Below are 26,140 nucleotides of genomic sequence, written 5' to 3' on the forward strand. Positions count from 1 at the left end.
AAAACCAAAAAAACAAACCGAAACCGAATTAATTGAAAAGGCAGAACCAAAACATTAACCGACGGTTAATTTTTTGGTTTTTTAAAAAACCAAATTTTTGGTTTCTTGAAAAACCGAATTTTTGGTTTCGGTTAATTTTCCATTTTTTAAAAACCGAAAAAAAAAAACCGAACCGAACCGATTTATGGTGATAACGATTATGAAGATGGTGAAGACCAGGACTAAATAGAACAAGATGATGAATGAAGATTGAGACTAAACTTTTAGTGTTTTTTTATTAAGAACTTTGTTGAATTTTAAACTATACTTCTAGTAACTTTGTATTCGTATGGTTCAACGTAACACGTGCCTATGTTTGTTTTTTGAATTCAATATGTATGTGGCACTCTAATACACTCTTACAACCTTAAAATCATCATATTCATTTTTTATTTTTTTTTTTGTTTTGTTTTTTTTTTTTTTTTTTTTTGCAATGACTACACATAATTGAAAAAAAAGAACCGGCTATAACCGAAAATAACCAAAAAACCGAAACCGAAACCGAATGGTTTGCATATTCAAAAAAACCGATAACTTTGGTTTTAGTTTAGGTTTTGCCTAATAACCGGACCAAACCGTACACATCCCTAGACTTGTTTGTTTTGTAAAATAATTACAGATTTGATCCTCGTTATTTGCTTTATCACTGTATGTGACAATTTTGATCGCTAACATAAATATGGGCGTTAGTCAACGTCATAAGACTATTTTATCTTTTTACTTGGAATGCAAAAAAAAAAAAAAAAAAATACATTTCTTTAAGAAAACATATAGTCTTTGTCACCCCCAACAACCGGTTCTATCAAGAGACCCAGCGTAGCATGGTTCATAGATTTTCAATCAAGTACCAAGCATGTTACAGCTTTTAACAGTTGATAACAAATCCATAATTTCTGAAATGAAAATTACCAAAACAGCCAAGCATGCGCAACACATGCTAACAGATCCAGAATAGCAATTCACTACATAATTTTTATTGGTTTTGAACACATATAACCGATCCGGTTTTAGTTTAAAACCAGTTCTGTCCCAAACAAGGTTGTGAACCAAATAAAAGCATGAACTTTTAAAGATAAAAGACTACAGTTGTAGACCAGATCAAACTGCAAATTGGTGTCCTAGAATCTAGAGCTAAACTGAAAATAGACAGTTTTTGCACGCCCAGTTCTCGTTTCTCATTATTCATGTAGAGCACAAAATGATTGAAAATAACAGATTGCTAATTATTGTCAAAACACTTTTAACGTCTTGATTAATCTCCTAAAACGGCTTTCCCAAGTCTCATTTTTTGGATTTTGGGGGTTCGATTCGAGGCCTCCAAAGTCCTAGCCTGTACTTGTGGGCATACTTCAATATCAGCTTTCTCTGTTGCATCAGAATCACAATACTTTAGCCCTGCTTGCGGTGCGCACATATGATGTATATATGTGTGAACCCTCGGGTGGGCAAAAGTGAAATTGCACTAATTTTGACGTTATTTTACTAATCTCGTGAAAATAACGTTAAAAGTGACGGACGGTTAATCAGGCATCATGTAGTGGCGTTGATAGCCGAAAAACAAGGGTACATGCACCGATCAGCCGGTGTCCCGATGATTGAGTGCTATGTGCCTTATGTCCAAGGCTTGATGCAAAACTATTATCGAGCCGGGGGTCTCACTGGAAGCAGCCTCTCTATCCTTATGGGGTAGAGGTAAGGCTGTCTACATCTTACCCTCCTCAGACCCTACTATAGCTTTGCTATTGGTGGGATATACTGAGTACGATGATGATGATGATCAGAATCACAATACTTAAGTTTCAAATAATTCAAGAAAAATTCAAATGCAAATATATATCCATAATTCTACACACATCTTGATTTAAAAAAAGCACTAGATGATCCGAGGCTTTTTGGTCCCAAAAGCTGACTCGCATGTATCACATAAGTGAGGTGCTGCTCTATGTACAACCAAATAAGCTTTATTTACAACCAGAAGTTACATCACTCTCATTTCTCTTGCATATCAAGCAAACCCTTCATAAATTCTTCATCACTTTCGTTTATATAAATTTTCACCAACTTTGACCGAAAACAGTAAAAGGATTGTGAAGTGTTTACATGATGAGGAAGGCTGCTTTTGGTTGTACATAGAGCAACGTCTCGTCGTCTCACGTACATGAAATTGCTGCCTGCGTTTTGGCTTTCAGACCTAAATGCCTTTAAGCGTCTCACGCGTACTCCACTATTTTATGTAATACAAAAGCATCCACAAAACAGATGCCACTCAACATAATCTTAAAAATAACCATGAAGCAAATACTTAACTCACTATCAAATAAATTCAGACAATACGTGTTTGCAAACTTTCGGATCGCCTCCAACATTAATTTTCTTGAGCTTCATAGAACGAGCAACCAACAGATTCTGCAAATCCCCAAATTCAGCTTCGAGCTTTTCTGCATAAGTCTCGACACCGTTTCCTATCCCATTCAAGAACTCCGGTATCCCAACTTTCACTGCAAACATCAAACAGTTATTCGTTGTTGTATTTTGGTGTAACTAAATTTGCAAAAGACCAGATAAGAAAATCATAATAAACACTAACACAAGTTGAAGGGTGTGCTGTACACTCTCGATCAAACACTATTATGAATTCGGGCACTAAGGAACCTCTAAGGTTCTAATGGGCCAATGGGCGAAGCTCCTAGACCAGAGTGTACCAAGGGGGCAACGGCTGGATAGGGTCCAGCGGGTTGAGCCCATGACGGTAACAATGCGCAGTGGTCACGATTCTCAAGACTAACTCAGAGTGGTAAAACTCTCTGATTAAGTTTCCATTGACGCAGTTATAGAAGAGCGTTCATTTCAGAACCAACAATATGTTGAGAACTGCGAGAACCGCATAACATACTTGTGCCTCTTGCTTTAAATGTGATACACTGCCATTAAATCATCAATGCACTACGAATGAATACACGGGCCTTCGCGGTTCTCAACAAAAAACTAGTTCTGAAATTAAAGCGTCCCGGCGTCACACCCTTTCACAAAGAGTTGCTACGTTTTGACATAACCGTTGCGATAGCTCAACCCTTTGGTCTGTTTTAGTTACGAATCTACTGCTTCGTTTTTCACACAGGATAATACATTCTAGCTATTTCCATTAACTTTCTGTACAGGCATATGATATATGATGTAAAAGTGAGATGACATGATTCCGTAAACCTATCAGAACATTTTGGAAACACTAAACCTACATTCATCAAAACCAATAAACAAAAATCATGTGTGTGAATGTGATTACAATGGTAAGGATATGACTTGGAGGAATAACGTGCGAAGAACGCAGTCGAATTCCAAGGCAGCAACCGCAATTGCCTCAAAGCCATTTCTTCAAACCCTAATTCATGAAAACAGCTTATTATGATAACAAAGAAGCCCTAATTGAATTGAATGACAGCCGATTATTACTTTTTATCTGTTTAGATTGCAGACTGATACCTTAATTGAATGCGAGTGTGCTGGAAATGGATCGCAAGAAGAAGATGATGATGATGATGATGATGAAACAGCTGCTGTGACTGTGTAGAAACAGGTGAGTTATTAAACGAACATAGCAGAATTGCAAAAAGGCGTCTTTAACTATGCCAATATGTATTTCTTGTCCCTCAACTACTTACTACGGGAGGCGGTGGAGAGGAGGTGATGGGGTGGTGGTGGTGATGGGGGTGAGGCCGACGGCGTCGGTGTTGGTTCAAGGTGGTGGTGGTTCAAGCAGGAAACATACAAAATACAGTTATCAACAAGACGGCTTTTTAAAAAAAAAAAAGTTTTGAAAAATTTTAACAATAACTACTTTGAGAATCATTTCTCTAAAAACAACTATTTAGAAATTTTCCCTATATAAAAATATGAGCATGTCGTAACGCCATACTAAAGTTTTTAAAATATCGTATGCTAAACATTACCAAAGAATCAATAACTTAAATGTTGTAATAACAAAAAACTATATGGGAAGAAAAACACATGTTAAGGTACATACTAAAACCATGAACACTTTAGAGTGCTAAAGTGAAAAGTAAACAAAATTTACCAAAAAGAAATGACATGAATCAAAATTGAAACAATTTTAGGAAGACTAAATTGAAACAATCTAAAATTGAAGAACTAAATGTGTAAAAAAATTAAAGTGTACTGTAGCAATACTTCTTCTATAATATATAGTGTAAGATTATTATTATTATTATTGTTGTTATTATTATTTACTAATAATAATAAACTGATAATATTTATTATTATTATTTACTAACATTATTATTAGTAGAAATAATAATAACTAATAATATGAATATTTATAATAACTAGTTTTTAAAACCTACGCGTTACAACGAGATTATTTAATTGAATAAAAATAATCATAAAAACGTTAAATCAAGCATGCGCGTTGTGAAATATTAACTCATCAAATTTAAATACAATATAATTCTAATATAACAATAGTTATGCTATAATATACAAATCAATAATAATAATATACTATAATAATATTGATAATATGTCAATAATTATAATATAATAATATTAATAATACCAATTATTATTTTTAATTTTTATTGGGTCATTATTTCATTTATGAATGAAAAAAAAACACCCTATTTTAAAGGAATGAAAATCCTATAATTAGAAGGAGTTTCATTTCTTAAAAAATAGCCCATTCTATTATCACATGACAATCAAACATTTTTTTAATTCATTTCAGTACACCCTTCAGTCTTTTATACCAAGCACTACCTTATTGTCGACATGACATTTATTGTTGTTGGAGAGAATCGAACTCACTACTTTTCTTTTAAATGTTTATGGCTTACTAACTTAAATAGGATGAACTAATTCATAATCTTTCATTTTGATTTCTTTTAAAATGAAAATAAAAATTATTTTTACCAATTATTTTAGAAAATATGTTATTTGTAATTAATGTCTTAAATGATTGACAATATAATTTCAGCTAAAAGAAATTAAACATTTTTAATTCCATCGAATTTTCCATGTCTATCACGTTTTCATATTCAGTTCAATTTAACTAATGCTGGAATCTTAAGTATGAACAATATTCTGTTTCGTTTACTTTTTGTGTTCATTAATATTTATTATGTAATACCTTATTATTTATCTTATCTTAAATAGTTAAATATATATAAATAAAACCTTTAAAAACTACCTGGTTGTTCTTCATATTTTCTCAAGCCACCAGATTGATTTATTTGTAAAAGGAGACTTTTTATGCATTTGACCCGAATTCACGCGTGTGGGTCTCACCAAACCCTGATAGCCCATATACATGTTATAACATCTCATTAAATTAAAAATTAATTTCACCAAATATTTTATATAAAAATCCTATAACATAGTGAGATGCTAAAAATTAGTATTCGTTTTTTTAAGATTTATTTATAATTAAGAAACAATTTTATATTAAAAAAAATAAGCGGGTCATGGGTCTCACCAAACCGAGTTAGCTTTTAAATCGGGTTATAGCATCTCTTTTTTAACAATTTCTGTATTTTCCACCCATATGTTACATGAGACACTAACCTAGTTCGTTAAATAAAGTATTTGTTTATTGTAATGATTTAACTAAGTTGCTGTACATCACTTGCTTTATTATATAGGCGAATTGGAAATAAATAATCTCAACTTTAGTGTGTTGGCCGATAATAATCCCAACTTAAAAAATTACTACCATCGGTCCCAACTTTCAACTATTTTTGTCTCAATGGTCCTCCGTTAAAAAACACTTAACGTCGTTATGTTTTTTCCCAAGTTTCAAACTGATGTTTTAGGGCTTTTGATCGAAGAACGGTACGATTCGATCGATATAAAACTTATCTCGAAACTGGGATTCAAATGACTTGATTTTTGTTATTGGAAATTTAAACACCCGAATTAAAACATTGTTTCATCGCATGAATAGCCGTTTCAATTTTCCTATTATATATGAAAAAAAATATACAGAATTCCTGACATTGCATCTCACGTTACTTGTACGTGTTTTTAAGGTTTTTGTCGGAAAAGGTATTAATGGTGTCACTACATTTTGGGCTCTGTGTAACTTTTCGCTGAAATTTTCAAAATTTCCATACAAGTTACTAATAAGCTTATAAGCCCACTATTTCATTTATAAAAAATCTAACAAATGAATAGCTCGTTTGCAGTTAACCACCTTTAACCCCAAAAATAACAGTCCAATACACGCATTTAACCAGTTACACAAAGATAGCCCATTAAACATAAACAAACATAGTCCATTAGTTTATTAACAAGGTCCTTCAAAGCTGCTAGGATTGAAGGACTACGGATGTTCACGCCTCACAGTCTACTGTTGGATGGAGAGACGGAATTCATCTCATCGATTCTCTAAAGTTCGGAATACTGGTATATGATTACTGTCTTACAACTGTATGAAAAAATGAATGACTGTAGCTTTTTAATACCCTTCTATTAGGATTAAACGCACACACGAACTGAACACACACGCGAAAGCAATAAACGAACACGAGGATTTAACGTGGTTCGGTCTAAACTGACCTACGTCCACGGGTGGCAACTAGGTATTCTTTATTGAGTGACAAGGGATTACAAGTACATATCATTGTTTAAATAGAGACTAGTGTTTGTCAATTATTGAACAAGAAATCTAAACTGGGCCGGGCTTCGGTCTGGCCACCCTACACCCGTCTGCCCTTTGGACTTCAAATAATAAATCGGGCCTAAACAAAAGGCCTACGAAACCCAACAATCTCCCACTCAGAGGCCTTGGGCACTCTCGTCTGCACTCTTGATCGTACTTCTGTAATCTAAACATAAAACTTCTTCTAGTTGTCACGGCCTTCTCATTAATGAACCTGAAGGCCCGTTGAAGCTCCCCGGAGCTCCAACACATCAGTCACGGCTAAAACTGCCACTGACCCGTTCTCTGTCCCTACCGGCTCCAACTGTAACGAACTACCGGATTCTGAGATAACCTGAGAATAAACACTCTCCATATTCAGCAAGTAATTCACTGGAGATACTTTTGCAGCTGGAATACTGGTTTTCTTAATCCACTGCCGGCCTGGAACTGTAACTGAAACACGACCTGCGCTCCACTGTCACGATGTCCCCCAACTGATTTAACCTTCCTAGCTCGTTCATCCTGAATCTTCACTTTGGCTGTGGGTTTGTTACTTGCAAAACGAACCTTCTTCTGCCCATGAAATTCTGTGAACCGGACTATGTCTTTCATCGGAACTGGATCCACTCCTTCCAGTGATACGTCGACCATATATAACGATCCCCTTTTCTTGCCACGAGCAACAACGAGATTCCCTTTGACTACCTTCCACTGCCCATTCTCGAACTTAACATCATGACCCTAGTCATCCAACTGCCCAACTGAAATCAAACGTTTCTTCAAACTTGGAATAACCCTCACATCTTTCAAAGTCCAAGAAGTACCGGCTGAAGTTATCAAATCAACATCTCCCATACCCGTAACCTCTAGAATATCATCGTTTGCAAGTCGAACCTTTCCAAAATCCCCTAACTTAAGATTCCTCATCATTTCACTATAGTGAGTGGCATGAAACGATGCACCAGAATCCATCACCCAAGAATCAACGTTACTCTCAACACTACAAAACCAAAGCCTCATCACTACTGACCCCGTCATCTGTGTCGTTTTTCGTAACGTTCACTTCTTTCTTACCATTCGGACAATGATTCCTGAAGTGTCATTTCTCTTTACAACTCCAGCATTCAATATCTTTACGAGTCTTAGACTGACTTCTCTTCCTGCTCCCACTGCCTCGCTGTTTTCCCCTACCTCTACCTTATGTGACTAACATATTTCCTAATGATTCACCTGAACTTCTGCGTCTTGAATCTTCTCCCAGAATCAGGTCCCGAATCCCATCAAAAGTAATTTTTGTAGATGAACTACAAACTGCACACTGTTTGAGACCAACTGTCGGGTAAAGAGGATAATAACAATAGGCCTTGAACTTCATCATCAAACTTAATGCCAATTGACACTAAGCGGGACAGGATCGAATTAAGATTATTGATATGCAGTTGTAACTGAACCACCCTCTTTCATTATTGTTGTCACCAGCTCTCGGATAAGATAGACCTTATTTGCTGCCGAAGGTTTCTCATACATGTTGGATAGTGCATCCATCATACCACGTGCCGTGGTTTCTTTCATGATGTTAAACGCCACATCTTCCGACAACGATAATGTAATACAAGCCCTAGCTTTCTTGTCTAACTTCTTCCACTCTGCTTCTGACAACTTTTTTGGTTTTTCATCCTCAAGCACTTCATCTAAGTCTTTCTGACAAAGTAGCGCCTCAATCTGCATCTTCCACCAACCAAATTTCTGCCCATCAAACTTCTGTATCGAAACATTTCCGTCTTCTACAATTACAATGACTAAAACAAAAAACTAGATAAAAACAGAGACAGACACAGTAATGGCACGGGCTTGAACTTAACGACTGTTCTACTGAACTCTGTTAAAAAATCAACCTATTTATACGCAGCGGATATACAAACTATAAATCAGAAACTGAAACATTAAACTGAAACGATAAAACCTGACAAACACAGTTGGCACTAGTTCTCAGTTTCTTTAACGCTTCTTCTGATTCAACATCTGTTCTTCAACAAAAGTAGAATCTTGATTCAAACGTTCTTGGCTCGTTGTTTGACCAACTACCAAATAAGTACAAGAACTCTTTTCTCTTTTTTTTTTAATGTTTGCTGAGATGACCAACAACAAAACAAAGAAGATGGGTGCTCCTATCTTTTCCTTGGGCACGAATTCCAAGAGAAAAATAATAATACAATATTACTTCTTTGTCTTCCTTCTTCTATCAATTGTAACCATCAATAAAAAAAAAAGAAAGAATCTCTTTCACACCACTGGTTCTCAAAAAAGAAGATCCAATTAAGCTTCTGCCTCAAAATCGAGCAACTCTTGAACCGCGGCGTTTGACCCAACAACTAGACAACATACACGGTGATGATGCTAAAGGTTCTCGCTTTCAAAAAAAAATACAGAACCGTAAACTCGGATCGTCGATGACTGGTTACAGCAAAACCCTAGCCAGTGATTACCCTTCTGCGGCGGCGCAACGAAACTGACGGTGGCTACTGGGTACCGTGGCGGAACCCTAGCTCCAACTCTTGGTGGCGGCGGCGGCGGCGTACGAGACTGGTTCAACATGCTCTTCGTATGATCCGAACCTAAGCTCTTGATACCACTTATTAGGATTAAACGCACACACGAATTGAACACACACGCGAAAGCAATAAACGAACACAAGAATTTAACGTGGTTCGGTCTAAACTGACCTACGTTCACGGGTGGCAACTAGATATGATTTATTGAGTGACAAGGGATTACAAGTACATATCGTGGTTCGATCTAGGGTTTGTAAATATTGAACAAGAAATCTAAACCGGGCCGGACTTCGGTCTAGCCACCCTACACCTGTCTGCCCGTTGGATTCAAATAATAAATCGGGTCTAAACAAAAGGCCTACGAAACCCAACACCTTCGGGGGCCTAAAACGTCATAGATTTGCCCAAGTGTTTGTTCCACCATTTTATTTTATTAGCCACATAACATTCAAAGATGCATCTTCTACCAACTTCCATGGCATTGCACTTCTACCAACCTCTAAAGTCATGCCTTTCAAAGTTGTACATTTTTATATAATTTGTATTTCTTGGATAACTTTAAAAGACCTTTGATGTTTTTTTCAATAAGAACTTGTATCAATTCAATCAATGTGTGTAAAAAACGAGAAGTTTTCCCATTCTCAGCAACAAAAGTGCAGTGTTTGTCTCCATCGTTAATTCTTAGCGGGCTTCAAGCACATAAAAACTCCTCTTGCATTCCCAATCATCCACTCCACATTCCTCAAACTTTCTACAAATTACATTTTTCTGTCTCTATTTCTATTATGGCAAAAACTGCTCAAACAGTTGGCAAACTTTAGACATCTGCAATTCAGCAATTGGCACTAGGGCTGTCCAAACTGCTCATCGCTCGTTCACCACTCGCTCAAAAATTGCTCAAAAAATGCTCGTTCGTTTTTGGCTCAGATAGGAAATGAGCTGTTTGGTTTGGTTTCGTTTGAAAGCAAGCCAAGCACGAGTAAAGCCTCGCTTAGTTTGGTTTGCTTTGCTCATTAAGAAACACCAATCACCTCCACAACTCAAAATTATGATATAAAAAAAATACCATTTTTAAAAGTTTTTAAAATTCTCCTCATTTGTGTTAACTTCAAAGTTCAAATTTAAACCATAGCCGCACAAATTATATATATTTTCTTGTTAGTTTTAGACATTTTAGATTTGAAAATCTTTAAATAATAAATTAAAGTTTCAGAAACTTAAATAGTTAAAAATGAAAATTGAAAACTTTGTATGAAATCAGGTAAAACCAAGCCACTCAATTTCAAACCAAACCAAGTTCAATTCTTTTAGTTTGGAAACGTTGAACAAAAAATATTTTGGAGTTTTAGAAGTTAAATTTGAAAACTTTGTACAAAATCAAACCAAAGCATTTCGCTCGGTCTCAAACCAAACCAAATTCAATCATAAACATATCGCTCATTTATTTAAATTCAATTCCCTCGGTTCAGCTCAATCTCAAACCAAAACCAAGTATTAGCAAGCATGCATTCGGTTCAGCTCGGCTGAGTTCATGAACAGCCCTAATTGGCAAAAAAGGAGCATGATCAGCTTAAATAAAAGGAAAAAACAAACATAAACCAAATTTTCACATTTCAAACAATGTACTTCCAAGCAATCCTAAGTGACTGTTTATTCCAACGACGATTAACAACAATCTACATAATTCAAAAATTATGATAAAACAGAAAATAAATTAACATATAACAAAAATCAAAGGGCAAAAACAATAAGAGAAAATGAAAGAAATAGGGTGGATATCTCTCAGACAAATGCCTCGATTCATCTTCACGATGAATAGAATGGATTTATCAGACTCGTCATCTATGAATGAAATCCTCATCGAGAAACCCTAATAATATTAATAATAATTAAAATGAAACTTCAGACATCCAAGGAAGAAAGGAGTAAAAACAGCATAAGCTCTCAAGCCTGGCGAATGCGAAAGCTCTTGGTCGGCCACTGCGAATGTATGTTTATGAGAAACAAGCCTTAAGAATATCACCACCAGTTTCAACTAACAAATCAAAAATCATGGTAGTGAGTTTGATTCCCATCAACAATATATTTTCATTTTTGCAATTCAAAAAGGGGTAGCGGCGTGGCTTGTTGCCCGCCTGCCTTCTGTTTCGATATATTCTAAACATTTAATTGCTAAATGATCTCCAAAATCAGTAAATAAAAACTTAATTTCAAATTGAATGAGGATCTCAGACATCCAAGGAAGGATAAAGCAGCATGAGCTCTCAAGCCTGGCGAAGGCAAAAGTTTAATCAGGCGGCCACTGCGAATGTAAATGAGAAACAAGCCTTAAGGATTTCATCATTGATACCCACTCAACAATATTATTATATACAAATTAACGATAACAATATACAATACAAAACGACGCAGAAAATGTTACATGTTTAAACTAAATAATTCAATTGTCTCGGATGATTTGAATGAATGAAGAATGGTGCTGTTATATAGACACACAGGAGTTTAGGAATTAGGGTTTTTGTCTATGGCCGCCATTCTTTGTTACAATTTCATCCATAAGTTATAAAAATATGCATGTAAACCCAAATTATTCTTAAAATTCTTACTTTAATAGATGGCATTGCTTTTCTTAAAATCGTTTTCTTATTGTTACTAATAATAATGACTGGGGCAGTTAATTTTTAGGAAAAATCCCCAAAATAGCCCATCTATAAATGAGATTCCAACTTTGTCCCTCCAATTTCAAGTTTCCAGTTTTGTCCCATAGTTATCTTGTCGCCGACGACGTGTTAGGGAATACCGACGACTGTTACTAAACGAACCGGAGAACGACACGTGGCCGGAATCTGGCCGGAATAGATCGTCGACGATGTGTTTTCGAGGCCATTTTATCGCAGATAATTCGTTATACATGTTCTTGTTCACGATGTCAGTGCCGGGCTGCCATACCTGACACCCGTATTCACATCGTCGGCGACGGCTTACCGGATCTCATGGCCGGCGACTTGTTGACAAAACATAAGGTTGAAGATGCATTTCTGGTGCTAACGTAGGGTTGAAGATGCATTTCTAGTGCTAACGCAGGGTTGACGATGCGTTTCCGGTGCTAACGTAGGGTCGACGATGCGTTTCCGGTGCTAATGTAGGGTCGACGATGCGTTACGCATAACTTGTCGTGCGTTACGTGTTTTTTATTAACGCGTCGTGCCTTTTCCTCTTCCCCGCCAACATGTCGACGATGACGAGATAACTATGGGACAAATTTGGAATCTTGAATTTGGAGGGGCAAATTTAAAATCTTATTTTGTAGATGGGCTATTTTGAGGATTTTTCCTTATTTTTATTGTAAAAAGGCGCTCAAAGTATAATCGTACAAAGTTTAGGTGTTGTTTGGCAACTTATGCCTCAGTATGAGCATTCTCAAATCATCTTCTAAAATTATGTGAAGGAATTTGCAAATTAGGCTGAGTGTAGTGGGCCGACAAATCTTCAATTTTGAGGCAAACTTTGGCCACAGCGCTCCCCCCCCCCAGGCCGATATGTGGGGTGACATGGGGGGCAACATGGATTATCGCTTATGTGTGTTTTGTGTATGTTGGAAAATAATAATAAAAAAATAAAAAGGGGGCTACAAAACCACTACACCCCTAAAATGAAAATCGTCTCTGCTGACGTGGCGCCACGTGTTGAAAATCGCCCACATTTTGTAGTCATCTACTACACATAGCCTTATAGATTGAGGTTGTGAGTACTTGTGAGTGTAAATTATAGGATGGAGAGAGAAAAGACAGTGATTTTTTGTAAATTTAGGAAAAATTTATTTGCCCCTATTTATTTTTTAATAATTGTTGAATTGGTTGTGAGTAGGAAGAGAGAAAGTTGTAATAATAAAGATATAAAAAAATATTATTTGTTGACAGTGACGGATCTAGACTAAAATATCAGATGTAACGTTCAAAGATTTTTTTTTACCATATTTCATACAATGTAAACCTTTTTTTTCCTTATTTCACACAGTAACCAATTTTTTTTACCATATTTCATACAATAGTGTTTTTTAACTTGGTATTGGATCGAGATCCCTAATTTTGGGAGGGACAAAATTTAAACCATAAATCCATAATCAATTTCAATTTATATATATATATGCTAAATCTCTAATCAATTACAATTTTTAGTTTACGTTATCCAAATATCCAACAAACCATAATCAATCATTCGATTGCTACCAATGTGATGGAGGTCCATCACTCCATTGGCAAAGGCAAAGCTATAAAAACACATGGGTTTGGGAGAGGGATGTATTGGATTCAAGTCCCATAAGCAACAAAAACTGAAAGAAGTTCAGTGTTAAAAAAGAAAAAAAAACATTCAATTGCTCATAAACAATTTCAAATTAACAATTTATATAAACAAATAAACATTACAATTTCAAATAGAAGTAGAAGAATACCTAAATTGAACAAGTAGAATTCAAACCGTGGAAGAGAGACTGAAGGAGCACCGACTGTCGACTACTAAACTGAATGAAACTTTGTTTTGTTGAATGTTGATGTCCGGCCTAAACCAAGCGTCCAAGCATCAGGTAGCAACAAACAATGGTTTTATTTGGTTTGGGTTTAAATTTAGTTGGGTTTTAATTGGTTTCAGCTTTTAATTTGGTTGTGCTTTAAACAAACAGGGATAACGTTATATTTTTTTTCAGGGGCAGCGAAATACAAAAACCGTCTGAAACATAAAAAATTTTGCACTACCGGCGAAAAGTTAAGGGATAGCGGAGGCTACCCCTGGTTCTATACCAGGTCCGTCCATGTTTGTTGAGGCATTAAAGAGGATTAAGGAGGGTGGGGAGGCTTTGCAAAGTACACCCTTGTCCAAGATTATTGTGATTGGTACTTGCAACATCTAGGAAAAACCCATATTTATTTTGGACTAAAATTATCAATTTTAAAAGTAGAAGGATTAAAAATGCTCTCAAGATAAATCATGGGAAAAATAAGATAAGAAAAATAAAGATATCTTATCTTAAGGAAATAAGAAAATTTCATCCCACATGGAAAGATGGAAGACAATGAAAGCATTCCACATAGGTATAAATAAGGAAAAGATACTTTCATCCCACATGGAAACAAGAAAAGAAATGGAAGCTCTTTATAAGGAAGAAAGTTTTCATAGAAATGTTTTAATGTGACTAAACACTCGACATGGACTCGGACTCGGGCGATGGGCGTAATGTGGCGTTTTGATGGCGCACTTTGCACTTCGCATCGCCGCGAGCTGCATAAGGGCCACTTTAGTATTTTTGGAAATGGAAGTATAATCTAGAAGTGGCAAGTTATCAAAGACGAGGGACTAAAAATAAAAATTTGGATTCTGGAACCCATCGCGCTACGCGATGAGCCCAAACACAGGACCATCGCGCTACGCGACGGTCCATGATGACGCATCAGACACGTATCACAACGGGGGGACATGTGGCAGATGCTAGGGCTGAGTCAGCAGCCACGCGTCAACCGCCTGACATCGCGCTACGCGATGCCCTAAGCTAAGGGGCCATCGCGCTACGCGATGGCACCCAATTTCGGCTATAAAGGGAGGGTTCACGGCATTCACAACTCACACCTCAACACACTTTCTCACACACACTTCGCCTCGAGAAGCGTGCCGACCTCGTGGAACGTGCCAAGCTCCGAAGCTCTGACAGTCTAAGCTCTAGAACGCGAAGTAGAGTAGCAGTGCCGCTCGATCAGTCATAGGCATTTAACTCCAAATACCCGTGAGAGGTCGGGGTTCTGATTAAGTTATTATTTTATTATTATAATAATAGCTTAGACCATAGTCGGGGGTATAGCCCGAACCTTGACCACTGTTAAGTATAATATAGCTTTTCATAAGCAAAGGTTATAGTTAAATTATTGTTTCTTAATGATTAAGAAACATAATCATTTGCAGGCAAAGGGTATAGTTAGATAGTATTTCTTAATGATTAAGAAATATACTATTCATTCACACAGGTTATAGTTAAAATAATGTTCTTCTTGAAGAAGAAACCTGATATAGATGTTTCTTCCTGAAGAAGAAACTTGACATATAATTATTAAACAAAAAGGACTAAAGGTCTAAATGTTTTATACAAACAAATAATTTGTCAAGATTACAGCTATACAAAACAGACTACGGGGTCTGAAGCTAGATCATAGATCTAGATATTTATACAAATGTTATTCTCGTACTATAGGTCCGAGATAACAATCAATCAATCAATCTGAAAGCTGAAAACAGAAACAGGAATCAGTAACAGAAACTGATTTACAGACAGGGGTCAGTAACCGAAACTAATCAATATACAGGAATCAGTGTCAGAAACTGATTACAATCATAAAAGGTGAATACGCCATAAATTTTTATAACTCTTTTAGAGTCTGAACTGTTTGCATAGGATTTACGAATCCTTAAAACTTTGTGTTACAATAATGAGAAACGGGCATACTCAGATTAAGAGTATACATGTGTCTGGATCCATACATACATGGTGACTCGGAGTTCCCCGAGGCCATGCATATCATCAAACATGCCTCTGGAAGTCTACGGGACTGTTCAGAGAAATGATATTGTGTATATGATTAATTGCACATGTACTTAGGGTAATTTTAACCCAATTGGGTTGGGTGCCTAATGAGTATTGTCACAAAGGTATTATTGTTGTTTACACACTGGTATTGAAACTGAGTCAGCGTCATTCACCAGCTGTGTGCTGGCATATTTTTTCCCCACATTTCAGGAAAACTGTACATAATAGAACTAACAGGCAAGATAGATAGAAGATTGGAGACATAATCATTAGAGGTGATCTGATGGCTCAGATATTTTATTTAAATATTGTAAAGAATCATATTTTTAAATGACAGGTATTTGGAATATCAAAACAGGAATTAAATTTCCAAGTTTTCAATATAATAATTATATTTTTAAAAGACTTCCGTTAAAAACTCGTAACTCTGATATATTTTCAAAAACAGATACCAACCCGGGACGTCGCACCCAGGCCCTAAGTCGGGGTGTGACAGTACTAGGTAAGGCACCGCCTCTTGCCTAGACCGTGAGAGCGCTCTAATAAGCATATGGGCTAGCCTCTTATGGGGTTCAAGGTGCAGAGGGCCATCACCTTAAGGTTACTTCATTATAAATGCATTAAACGGTCTCAAATGGAGAAAATTGCATGGAAAATGATCTTTTAGGTTGATGCGTTACTTCATTAGAAATGCATTAAATCGCCTCAAATGGAGAAAATTGCGTGGAAAACGATCCTTTAGGTTGACAGTGACTTTGAATTTTGGGAAAAACTTAAATCTGTAGTAGCAAATAAGATGCAAGCATCTGTAATTTGGTAAAATCTTGCAACTTCGGTAGCTCCTGAGTTTACTACCTAATTAAGTTCTTGATATTGAAGTGGGGATGATAATGTGACATGTACATAACGGGTACTAGTAATATCAATCTCATAGCCAGTTGTAAAATCATGTCCTATACTTGGCATGTATTTGTCCTACATAGCTGCGGGTGTCAGTATACCCATTAGCTTGTTAAAAAAAATACCCATTGGGATTCTCATATATAGTTTTCTATATGTTCTTATTTTTATATAATTTTATGTTTTTAACTATAAATAATATCTCAAAATACATGTCTTAATTTTTTTTCTTTATTTTGTACGATGTGAAATCAGTAGTTAGCAGGATTATTAAATTAAATTTATTGATTATATGTTGTCTAGGTAAATGAGTATATGATTTCGTGTAATTGGGTCAAGTACCATCAAATCCTTTACCTGTCTCATACCCGTGAAATGTTCTTTTTCAGTCTCATGCCTAAGAGGGAGAGAGAGAGTGTGTGTGTGTTTGTGTTGGTTTTTCTTAACCTAATCAAAGGCGAAGCTTAATAAGAATCCCCCACCCCTCGCCCCACGTTTTTGTCTAAACTTCACCTTTGACTTTATTAACTTTTATAAAATAAGATCATCTCTTCGACCGGCTGACATTTTGGTGTTTGGATGGATAGGAGGGAAACACTTGTGTGTGGATTTAACAGGGGTTTCTCCTTTGGTGGGCTTAGGGAGTAGTGGTTTCGCGGTCGGTCAAGCCGCATTAAAAGCTGCTTCAAGTAAGGTGGCAAAACATGAAAAGGCGTGTCTTGACAACCAACATATATTTATTCCTTTTGTTTTTGACACTTTTGGTTTCCTCGCGCCAGAAGCTGTGGAGCTACTTACCCGTGTTCAGCGGGTCATGCATAGTAATGTTATGACTCCAAGATCAGCAAATATAGTTTTTAAAAGATTGGGTTTTGCGATTCAAAAATGGGTAGCGGCGCAGCTTGTTGCCCGCTTGCCTTCTGTTTCGATGTCATCCAATAAATAATTAATGCGGCAATTATTGTTTTTAGATCTTTAAAAAAAAAAATTCTAAACTAAATGCATTATATTACTTCATATGATTGCTTTTATCGGATAAAGAAGGGTAATAAAATGAATCACTCGGGGTCCACTTTATCATCTGATTAAAAGGTCTCGTCACAATAAGTTAGTACGTCGCTAAACTTCATCAACATTTTACCACATTCGAAATATTACATTATTAGTAAAATTAGATTCCATTATTGACCAACTATAGCTCGAATGTGAAAAAGTGAGTTTAAGTTTGGCCTCTTGTACCTATGCTACCAATTTGTTTTAGGATTCAACTACTTTACGCATTCGTCTCTAATCAGAATTCACTTAACCATCAATCTCTTGACAATGGTTTTTCTTTTAGTAAAACTCACCCCAACTTTAATGCATGCGAATATGCGATCCTGCGCCATTTATAAATCGTGTATAAAATATTTGTGTCATAATATTCCACCTGTTATGATCTTAAGTTTTTTTATACAAAAGAGTCTCAATTATAAAATTTATTTTACGCTCCCAAAAGGGTTGAGCCTAGGGTGGTCCAAAAAGTTGTGACTCGGAGCTCGCTTCATGTGTGTGAAATATATATAAATTTTTAATAAAGATGTCCTCAACAACAAGGATTTTGAAAGGGGTTTTTATCTAAGTATGAACAAATCACTTCTGGTGTGTGAAATTGTAAGTTGTATTGATTTTTCTTTAATTAGGGTTTATATGAGGTGAGGTTATACACTAACCGCATTAAATGTTGTGTCCTTTAACTAATGCCAATTAAAATGGGATATGACATTGGGTTGACAAATGATATGTAGCTTGAAACGTAAGGCTATGAATCAGTGAGTTGGCAGCGGCTTTGAAAAGACTGTATGCAACTTAATCTTCAGAGACTTTATGAACCAAAGTTCTGATTTTCTTTTTGTAACTGGTTTTCAAACAACGTGATAGTCAACTTCAATGTATTTTGTTCTTGCGTGAAAAACTTGATTGCAGCAAGATAGGTTGCATCAAGATTATCATACCAGTGAGTTGGAGGATCTTTTATGTATGACCCTAGTTTTGTTAGAAGCACTTTTAGCCAGGTTAATTTTGCAACGGTATCATCTAGAGCTTTATATTTAGCTTTTGTAGGTGACTCGGATACTGTAAGTTGTTTTCGTGCGATCCAAGAGGCGAGGTTGGAATCCATGTGTATAGCAAATCCCTTCGTGGATCGACGATCATCTGGGCTGCTAGCCCAGTCAGAATCCAAGAAGACACGAATAGACGATTTCCTTGCCACTATGTATCAGTAAAGGCCTGAAGATGAGAGCTCGAGTTGTGACAAATAAGCAGGCCATAATTAATAGTGCCTTGCAAGTATCAAATGATGAGTTGGGCAAGGCCTAGAGAGTTTAAGAAGGGGGATGCATGTGCGGCATAGTTTGTTGACAGCAAATGTAATATCAGACATGGACATAGTTGCATATTGTAGAGCTCCAACAAGTTGACATTTTGCCCTATCATGTAACACCCCGGCTAAAGCGGAATACGCTCGGGTGTGACGTACAGATCACTCATAAGCTCGTAATGCTATTAAAGCGACAATAATTATATTTATTTCATTTCAATACATCCCAAATACACAATCAAATAATAATACAATAAACTTTGAATTTCGTTTCTAGTAACCTAATGGTCCAACTACTCTAGTCTTCAATCCTTAAACTTCAACCTACGGCACGTTTAAAGTAATATATTTTGTCAACAATAATGTTGGTGAGAATTCATAGAGTTTTGTATATATAATACGAAAAGTGTAAAATTCACAAGTCAAGATGTATTGTCTCAATCATAAAGCAAAAGAAAAGTAAATATATGATATCCCGTTCTGTTGACATAAGTCAACTCTACTAAGGAACCCCCGTTCGCTGAGCTACTTGGAGTATAGAATAGATAATGATACCGCCATTTAAAAATGGACGGCGCAGGTACGTCCCGTCGGACCCTCCCACTATGAGTATGTGTATGATACCGCCATTAACAAATGGACGGCGCAGGTACGTCCCGTCAGACCCTCCCACTATGAGTATGTGTATCCACCAACAAAAACAGTAAACAACTAGCACATAATCACATAGTTTACAAGAAATATGATACAAAACTGTAAGGCCCCGAACCCGGTGACCCTACTTTAGCGTCGGATTTACTCATAAACACAGTTCTTCAAATCAGAGTTTATTAAAACTTTTCGCGGAATATAAAACATCAATCATTTGTTACAAAACATTAAATCTTTTCTTTGATACCATAACACAAAACTTTATATTTAAAACATCTTTACTTCTTTCTTCAGATGCCAGCCGTTCAATCCATGCCGTGTGTCATCCTCATGCTAACTCTATAATCAGCTCACCTGCGTGCATACTAAAAGTCAGCTACGCTGAGTGAGTTCTAGTTAATCGAACGCCATACAATACATACACATACACACATATCCGTATATACATATCCATACTTCACTAGTTACCCTTCTGTTCTACATACATACTTGCTACCATACATACATACATATCTACAATCACTAACCTCAGTCTACCGAGAGTACGTTCATAGTTCACCGTCTATACCTATACTCAAGGTCGTGAACACGTACAAGGTTCGCAGTCCTTACCTATGTTCACCATTTATGGTACGTACAAGGATCGCGGTCCTTCCCTATACCATAGTACATCCACAACACGTACAAGGTTCGCAGTCCTTCCCTATGTTGCAACCTAATTCATAGCACGTACGAGGTTCGCAGTCCTCCCCTATGCTACAAAATCAGCACGTATAAGGTTCACAGTCCTTTCCTATGCTGAAATACATCCACAACACGTACAAGGTTCGCAGTCCTTCCCTATGTTGCAACCTAATTCATAGCACGCACGAGGTTCGCAGTCCTCCCCTATGCTACAAAATCAGCACGTATAAGGTTCACAGTCCTTTCCTATGCTGACGCCTATCTACATTACGTATAAGGTTCGCAGTCCTTATCTACGTTTACATATATCATCTACTTCACGTATAAGGCTCGCAGTCCTTAACTACGCCATCACCAGCCGAGTCTATGTCCGACAGAAGCTAGAGGGATTTGCCATCCTAACTTACTATGTCGAACGTAGAACTCACATGCCATTCGTGTACCTATATACACATACTTACATTATAACATAAGAACACTCTAGGCCTTCTTTACCTCATTCATTTAACAACCATACCCCTTGTCGTTACGTGCAATATCCGAAGATCGTTCACGCCCCGACAAGTATTCATTTGAAATATTCATACATCTTCGATATATAATATTCGTACATTTATTTTTAACCTGACAGTACGCGCAATATCCGAAGATCGTTTGCGTACCGACAAACAATCATTCATATCTATCACACATATCACATATGACATACACTTATCACTTAGGATAAATGTATTAACAACACATCGAGTATGCACACAGCCCCGAAAACATAACAAGGAATGGGGCTAGAAACTCACCTGAACTCTGCTTCTTTCTTCTGATAGCTGTAAATCCCTTCTTTAACTGAGCTCGGCTGACTGTACAAGTTACACGTATCAAACAACTATCACTACTCATATCATCTTTCCAGTCTTAACTACTACCCACAACGAACGGGGGTCCGGGGGCAGCGCCCCTGGCAGCGGGGTCTAGGGGCGGCAGCCCCTAGCAGGGTCCAAGGGGCAGAGCCCCTGGGGTCGAGCTGCCAGGTCAGCTTGGAAAAATTTTATTTCCATTAACTGTCTTAACACATTTTTCATTAGATTTTTAATTTATTTTCTAATCGAACTTGACTTTAGGCGAAGTTAACCCTCGGGCGAACTTAGCTCTAGGCGAAGTTAACCTTAGGCGAACTTAGCTTTAGGCGAAGTTACCAGCTAGGCGAACTTAGCTTTACAGCGAAGTTGCCATCAGGCGAACTTGGCTTCAGGCGAAGTTGCCATCAGGCGAACTTGGCTTCAGGCGAAGTTGTCATCAGGCGAACTTGGCCTCAGGCGAAGTTACCAGTTAGGCGAACTTAACTTTACAGCGAAGTTGCCATCAGGCGAACTTAGCTTGCAGGCGAAGTTCATCAGGCGAACTTAGCTTGCAGGCGAAGTTCATCGCTTTGAAGGCGAAGTTGCCCAGTTGCAGGCGAAGTTGTCCAGATCAGCCGCTGTTCGGTTTCTGTCCAGCATTTTGAGCGATTTTAACACCCTTGCTATGGTTCAATATCACCCACTACGCTTCCCGACCATTTTCGGTCGCTTATACACTAAAAAGCTTGGATCTTTAAACTTCAAAGATCAAGAATCATACCTTTTTGAGCTTGTTTGGATCTCGTTTAACTTGTTAACACACTAATCGCTCTCTCTCTCTCTCTCTCGGATCTGCCCGTTCCTCTCCTCGGCCCGGCGGCGGTGTAGATGGTGTGTGTGTTTTTGGAGTGTGTGTGTAGAAAGTAAGGAAATGAAGATATTTTTGGGTTTAGGGGATATTTATATCCCTGAAATCCCATGGACCTAAGGCCCATTCTCATTTAACCCGTCTCCATTAATCCAACACTAGCCCGACTCATACCAACTCCTACTCTATTATTTATTTCCTGACAACCCGAGTAAACTTTCCCCATTATTAGTAAGTAATATAATTAATATCACTTTGAAATTTCGGGATGTTACAAAAACAAATACATACAAGACACGCATGTGAATTTTAGTTTGACACAAGAAAACCAAGTTTGGACGTGCAACACCCAAAACGTGTAAAAGTAAAAAAAGGGAAATGAAAATTTCACTTGTTACTTAGTGGGAAAAGGGAAAATAAGCGAAGATGTCTTAAGCGAGTAAACCGACAAAGTTCGGTTCAATGAGCGACCTTAGATGAGAAAATAACTAGGGTAAAAAATGAGTTTGAGGAAAGGTAAGAAAGAAAAAAAAAAGATGGCCGACATGTTCGGTTTATAAATTCATGAATAAAAAGTTTGTTAAAAATAAAATTTTATTCTATTTTTGTAAGTTAAGAGAAAAACAAGTTGGTTACTTAACTTTTAGTCAATCTATTTTAGTTTTTGGGAAAATATATGTTATAAATATTTATTAGTTAATTTTAATGAGTACGGTTTGTTGTCGAATCGATTATTATTTAAGCAAACAAGTTAATCGAGTGGTTCATTTTTGGTCAAACATGAACTCGGTTTTGAGTCGGGTTTATGTCTAACATATTTGAAATGATAAGATGAAGTGACATGTTGAAAATGTTTGGTTTGGTTTTATTAGTTTTGCAAAGGTTAGTTTTATTTTAACATAAAACTTTTTTTTAACCGAACATTAAACGAGCTGACAAGTGATAATGAAACACAACCATGACTGTCGACATAAGGTGACAACGTGGGTGATGAAAACATGATATGTTTAACATAAAATAATAAATTACCCGAGGAGGAATAACAAAGAAAAAGAAGAACTTGAACGGTTTGACTTTCTTGGTCAAACTTGGACTTTAACACAAAAAGAGAGCTAGAGCATGAATGAGAGTTAATTGGGTTGTGGTGAAGGATTTGCAAAGGTAGGACATGAATTTATAGTGCATGAGTCGTTAATAACAATGCTTGACCATATTAATTGGTCAAGCTAGTCTTTAGCCAAGTCTTAAGCAATAGTTAATGATGAAATTAAATGGTTTGACCAAGAATTGATGAAGGTAAAGATGTATACATTATATAGTTTAGGTGAATTAAAAATCTTTTAAACCAAGTCAAAAGACAAGTCTTATGGGTAAAAGTCATGGAATTGGTCAAAATAAATAAATATAGTTGAATATTCAAAAGATGCAATTAATCATAATTAATGAAAGAATAATAGTTGAAATTTAATCAAAACATAAACGAATTGAATTGATCTTGACTTAAATTTAACGCTTGAGATAATAATATTAATAAAACATCATGAAAATCATAAACAACATAATGATCATATTCAATATATTTACCATCTTTAATAATAGCTGAAGGTCCGAATTACATCAAACATTTTAAACGGGTCGGGTTTTGGGTTTGAAAATTTACGAATGTTACATATTAGGTAGTAGAGGATTGTCGTAAAGTGATAAAGGTTGAAAGGTCCTCATAGACGATGAAACTAGTTTGCACTCAGTAAATCCGTAAATCCTGCATGTTGTATTAAAATCTTAATTTACTTCTTTTGTGAAAGAAGAATGTTTAAGGCTTTAAGCTCAATCCCAAGAAAGTAATCAAGGGTATCGAGATCCTTGACAACAACGACTTTGCTAAGTGGTTGAGTTACAAAAACCAAAATGTAAAGAATAGTTTTGCCACTTTTGTAGATAAAAAGATAGACATCATATTTTGAGCCACGAAAGCCCAATTTGTAAAGGGCTTGTGATAAATATAATCATCAATATGTATGGTGTCATGTGAGCAAAAGTTGATAATCGTCAATCCATACAAAAGATGCCTCTATGAAACATATTGGTGCCTAAAAAACAAAATTATGATAATGAACTGCATAAGATCGTCAGTATTATGGACAATGCGAAACCAAAATTATGATGCCAACAAAGGACAATTAACAAAGGAACATAATATTTTCAAGTACAAAAGATTATCAATTAATATTATATCGTACATAAAATTAGGATCCACTAGGTCAAAACATGACATGACATAAACACATTCAAATGATTCTTATTACAAACCTAAAAGGAAAAAAAATCTATACAAGTAGCAAAATTACCAAGTCTGATTAGCAAGTGGCAACACGTACATGTGGGCACAGTTGTAAAAGTTAACAATCTAACATCTAATATGTGCATCTATACATATGGTGCTATGTGAGTAAAAGTTCATAATAATCAATCCATACGAAAAAACGCCTAAGAGAATAAGACTGACGCCTACAAGAACAAAATTATGATAATCAACTACAACAGATTGTTAACATCAATGTGAAACCAAAATGTTATGATGCGTACAAAGAATTGTCATAAAGATTGTGAAATGCCAATCTAATGCATACGTATATTAGGTTCCATGAAGTAAACAATTAGCAATCTCATACATAGGTAGATCAAGCTTTTGATCATTCGTAAGTTTATCAATCAATGAGGACCTAACTATAAGATAGTGATCATCTTAATAAGGGAAGATTCAATCAAAACATATTAAAAAAACATATAATATAGTGATCATCTTAATAAGGTAAGATTCAATCGAAATAGCGGTGAATGAGGACAACTAACAGGGTTAATCTGTAAAGAAACAGAGTTAGGCATCGACTGATAAGAATCTTCGTAACAAACATATAACTTTTTTATTTCACTACCATGAGATAGGAGGGGATGCTGACGTAAAGGTTTTATTTGACTTGAAAAAGATTGATGGTGATGATAGAAGCAAATTAGGAAAAGATCCGCGTGACAAGTAAAATCTTGATACATAGGATCGGGTTAGGTCTGCGTTTTTTTTAGTTAAGTGTGTAATTGTAGTTTGAGGGAGAAACACGTAGGGAGGTACCCTTAGAAAGTGCCAAGCGATACCTCAAATTCTATTTATTACAATATGTTAGAAAAGTGATTGACTTACACGTCCTCCCGGAGATGGAAACTCCGACCAGGTGGAATCGGATGCTGCTTAGGAAAGTTACTATTTCGGCATGGAGAATTCTTTTAGATTGTATTCCTATGAAAATAAATTTATGTAATCGTGGTTTGGACATTCCTTCGATTATGTTTGCTTTGCTCGAGACAAGTGGAGACAACTGAGCATATGTTTGGAGAATGCAGTTTGGTTGTTCAGATTTGGAAAGTGATGCTCGCTGGCTTGAGGTGACTTTTCCTTCGTCTTTGACTCCTTCATATTTGGCTTTTTTGGGTCAATACTATTACTATTAGTATAGAAAGAAGGTTGACTGTTATTATCATGACTACTTGGTGGGTGATTTTGGAGCACAAAAAACGACATGATCTTTGCTACAGACCTAAAGAAAGGTGATTCTATATTTGATGATATTGTTAATTATTAATTTTTATGGTATTCTAATAGGTATTCTAAAGCTGGAATAGGTTTCGTTGATTAGTTAAAAAACCTGTTTTTTGGTGATGTAATTTTGGTTTTATTTTTCCTTTAGCTGCTTGCTATTGTGAGTTTCATAAAGTTAGCTGATTCAAAAAAAAAAAAGTGTAGATGATACATAAACATAGAGTGTCAAGACAATGCATAATAAGGAATGGATTGAGAATGTATTAAGTTTTAAATTACTAGAAAAATGAGAATTTTTGATGTTGCTTTTTAAAGATATATTAAGAAGTCCAATATTGATAAGTGTCAATATCGGTGGTCTTGCCCAATATACTTGGCAAGTGATACCACTATGGTGTAAGATTCCGTTAGGTTATGCGTTTAGTATATGGGA

The 26,140-nt window shown here is 36.2% G+C and overlaps 2 protein-coding genes, 2 non-coding genes and 1 pseudogene across 4 annotated transcripts in view; all 5 read right to left on the reverse strand.

The window, feature by feature from the left end:
* LOC143538119 (glutathione S-transferase zeta class-like) overlaps nt 1–26,140 on the reverse strand; it is a 275,556-nt gene that overhangs the window by 246,117 nt on the left and 3,299 nt on the right. The gene's annotated exons all lie outside the window — the stretch shown is intronic.
* On the reverse strand, nt 1,263–3,414 carry LOC143538140 (uncharacterized). The gene is made up of 3 exons (XM_077031759.1): nt 3,323–3,414; nt 2,374–2,537; nt 1,263–1,404 (listed from the first exon to the last, which is right to left on the reverse strand). The coding sequence occupies exons 1-3, from the start codon at nt 3,405–3,407 to the stop codon at nt 1,321–1,323; spliced, it is 333 nt and encodes a 110-aa protein (XP_076887874.1). The 5' UTR covers nt 3,408–3,414; the 3' UTR covers nt 1,263–1,320.
* LOC143538166 (small nucleolar RNA SNOR75) lies at nt 11,021–11,109 on the reverse strand. Its single transcript, XR_013136208.1, has one exon. It is a non-coding gene; the product is annotated as a small nucleolar RNA SNOR75 (small nucleolar RNA).
* On the reverse strand, nt 11,142–11,274 carry LOC143538163 (small nucleolar RNA SNORD14; annotated as a pseudogene).
* Nucleotides 11,468–11,592, reverse strand: LOC143538162 (small nucleolar RNA SNORD14). The gene has a single exon (XR_013136206.1). It is a non-coding gene; the product is annotated as a small nucleolar RNA SNORD14 (small nucleolar RNA).

Source organism: Bidens hawaiensis, unplaced genomic scaffold, assembly GCF_021521415.1.
Source record: "Bidens hawaiensis isolate Kalapana, Puna unplaced genomic scaffold, B.hawaiensis_p1.1 tig00011475_1, whole genome shotgun sequence".
NCBI lineage: Eukaryota > Viridiplantae > Streptophyta > Magnoliopsida > Asterales > Asteraceae > Bidens > Bidens hawaiensis.

What these genes read in the sequence shown, in the direction of transcription:
- LOC143538140 (XM_077031759.1), bottom strand. Translation starts at nt 3,407, where the DNA reads ATGGCTTTGAGGCAATTGCGGTTGCTGCCTTGGAATTCGACTGCGTTC. An exon ending in CAAGTCATATCCTTACCATT is followed by an intron (nt 2,538 to 3,322) that starts GTAATCACATTC and finishes TGATGTTTGCAG; the next exon opens with TGAAAGTTGGGATACCGGAG. An exon ending in ATCCGAAAGTTTGCAAACAC is followed by an intron (nt 1,405 to 2,373) that starts GTATTGTCTGAA and finishes CTGATGCAACAG; the next exon opens with AGAAAGCTGATATTGAAGTA.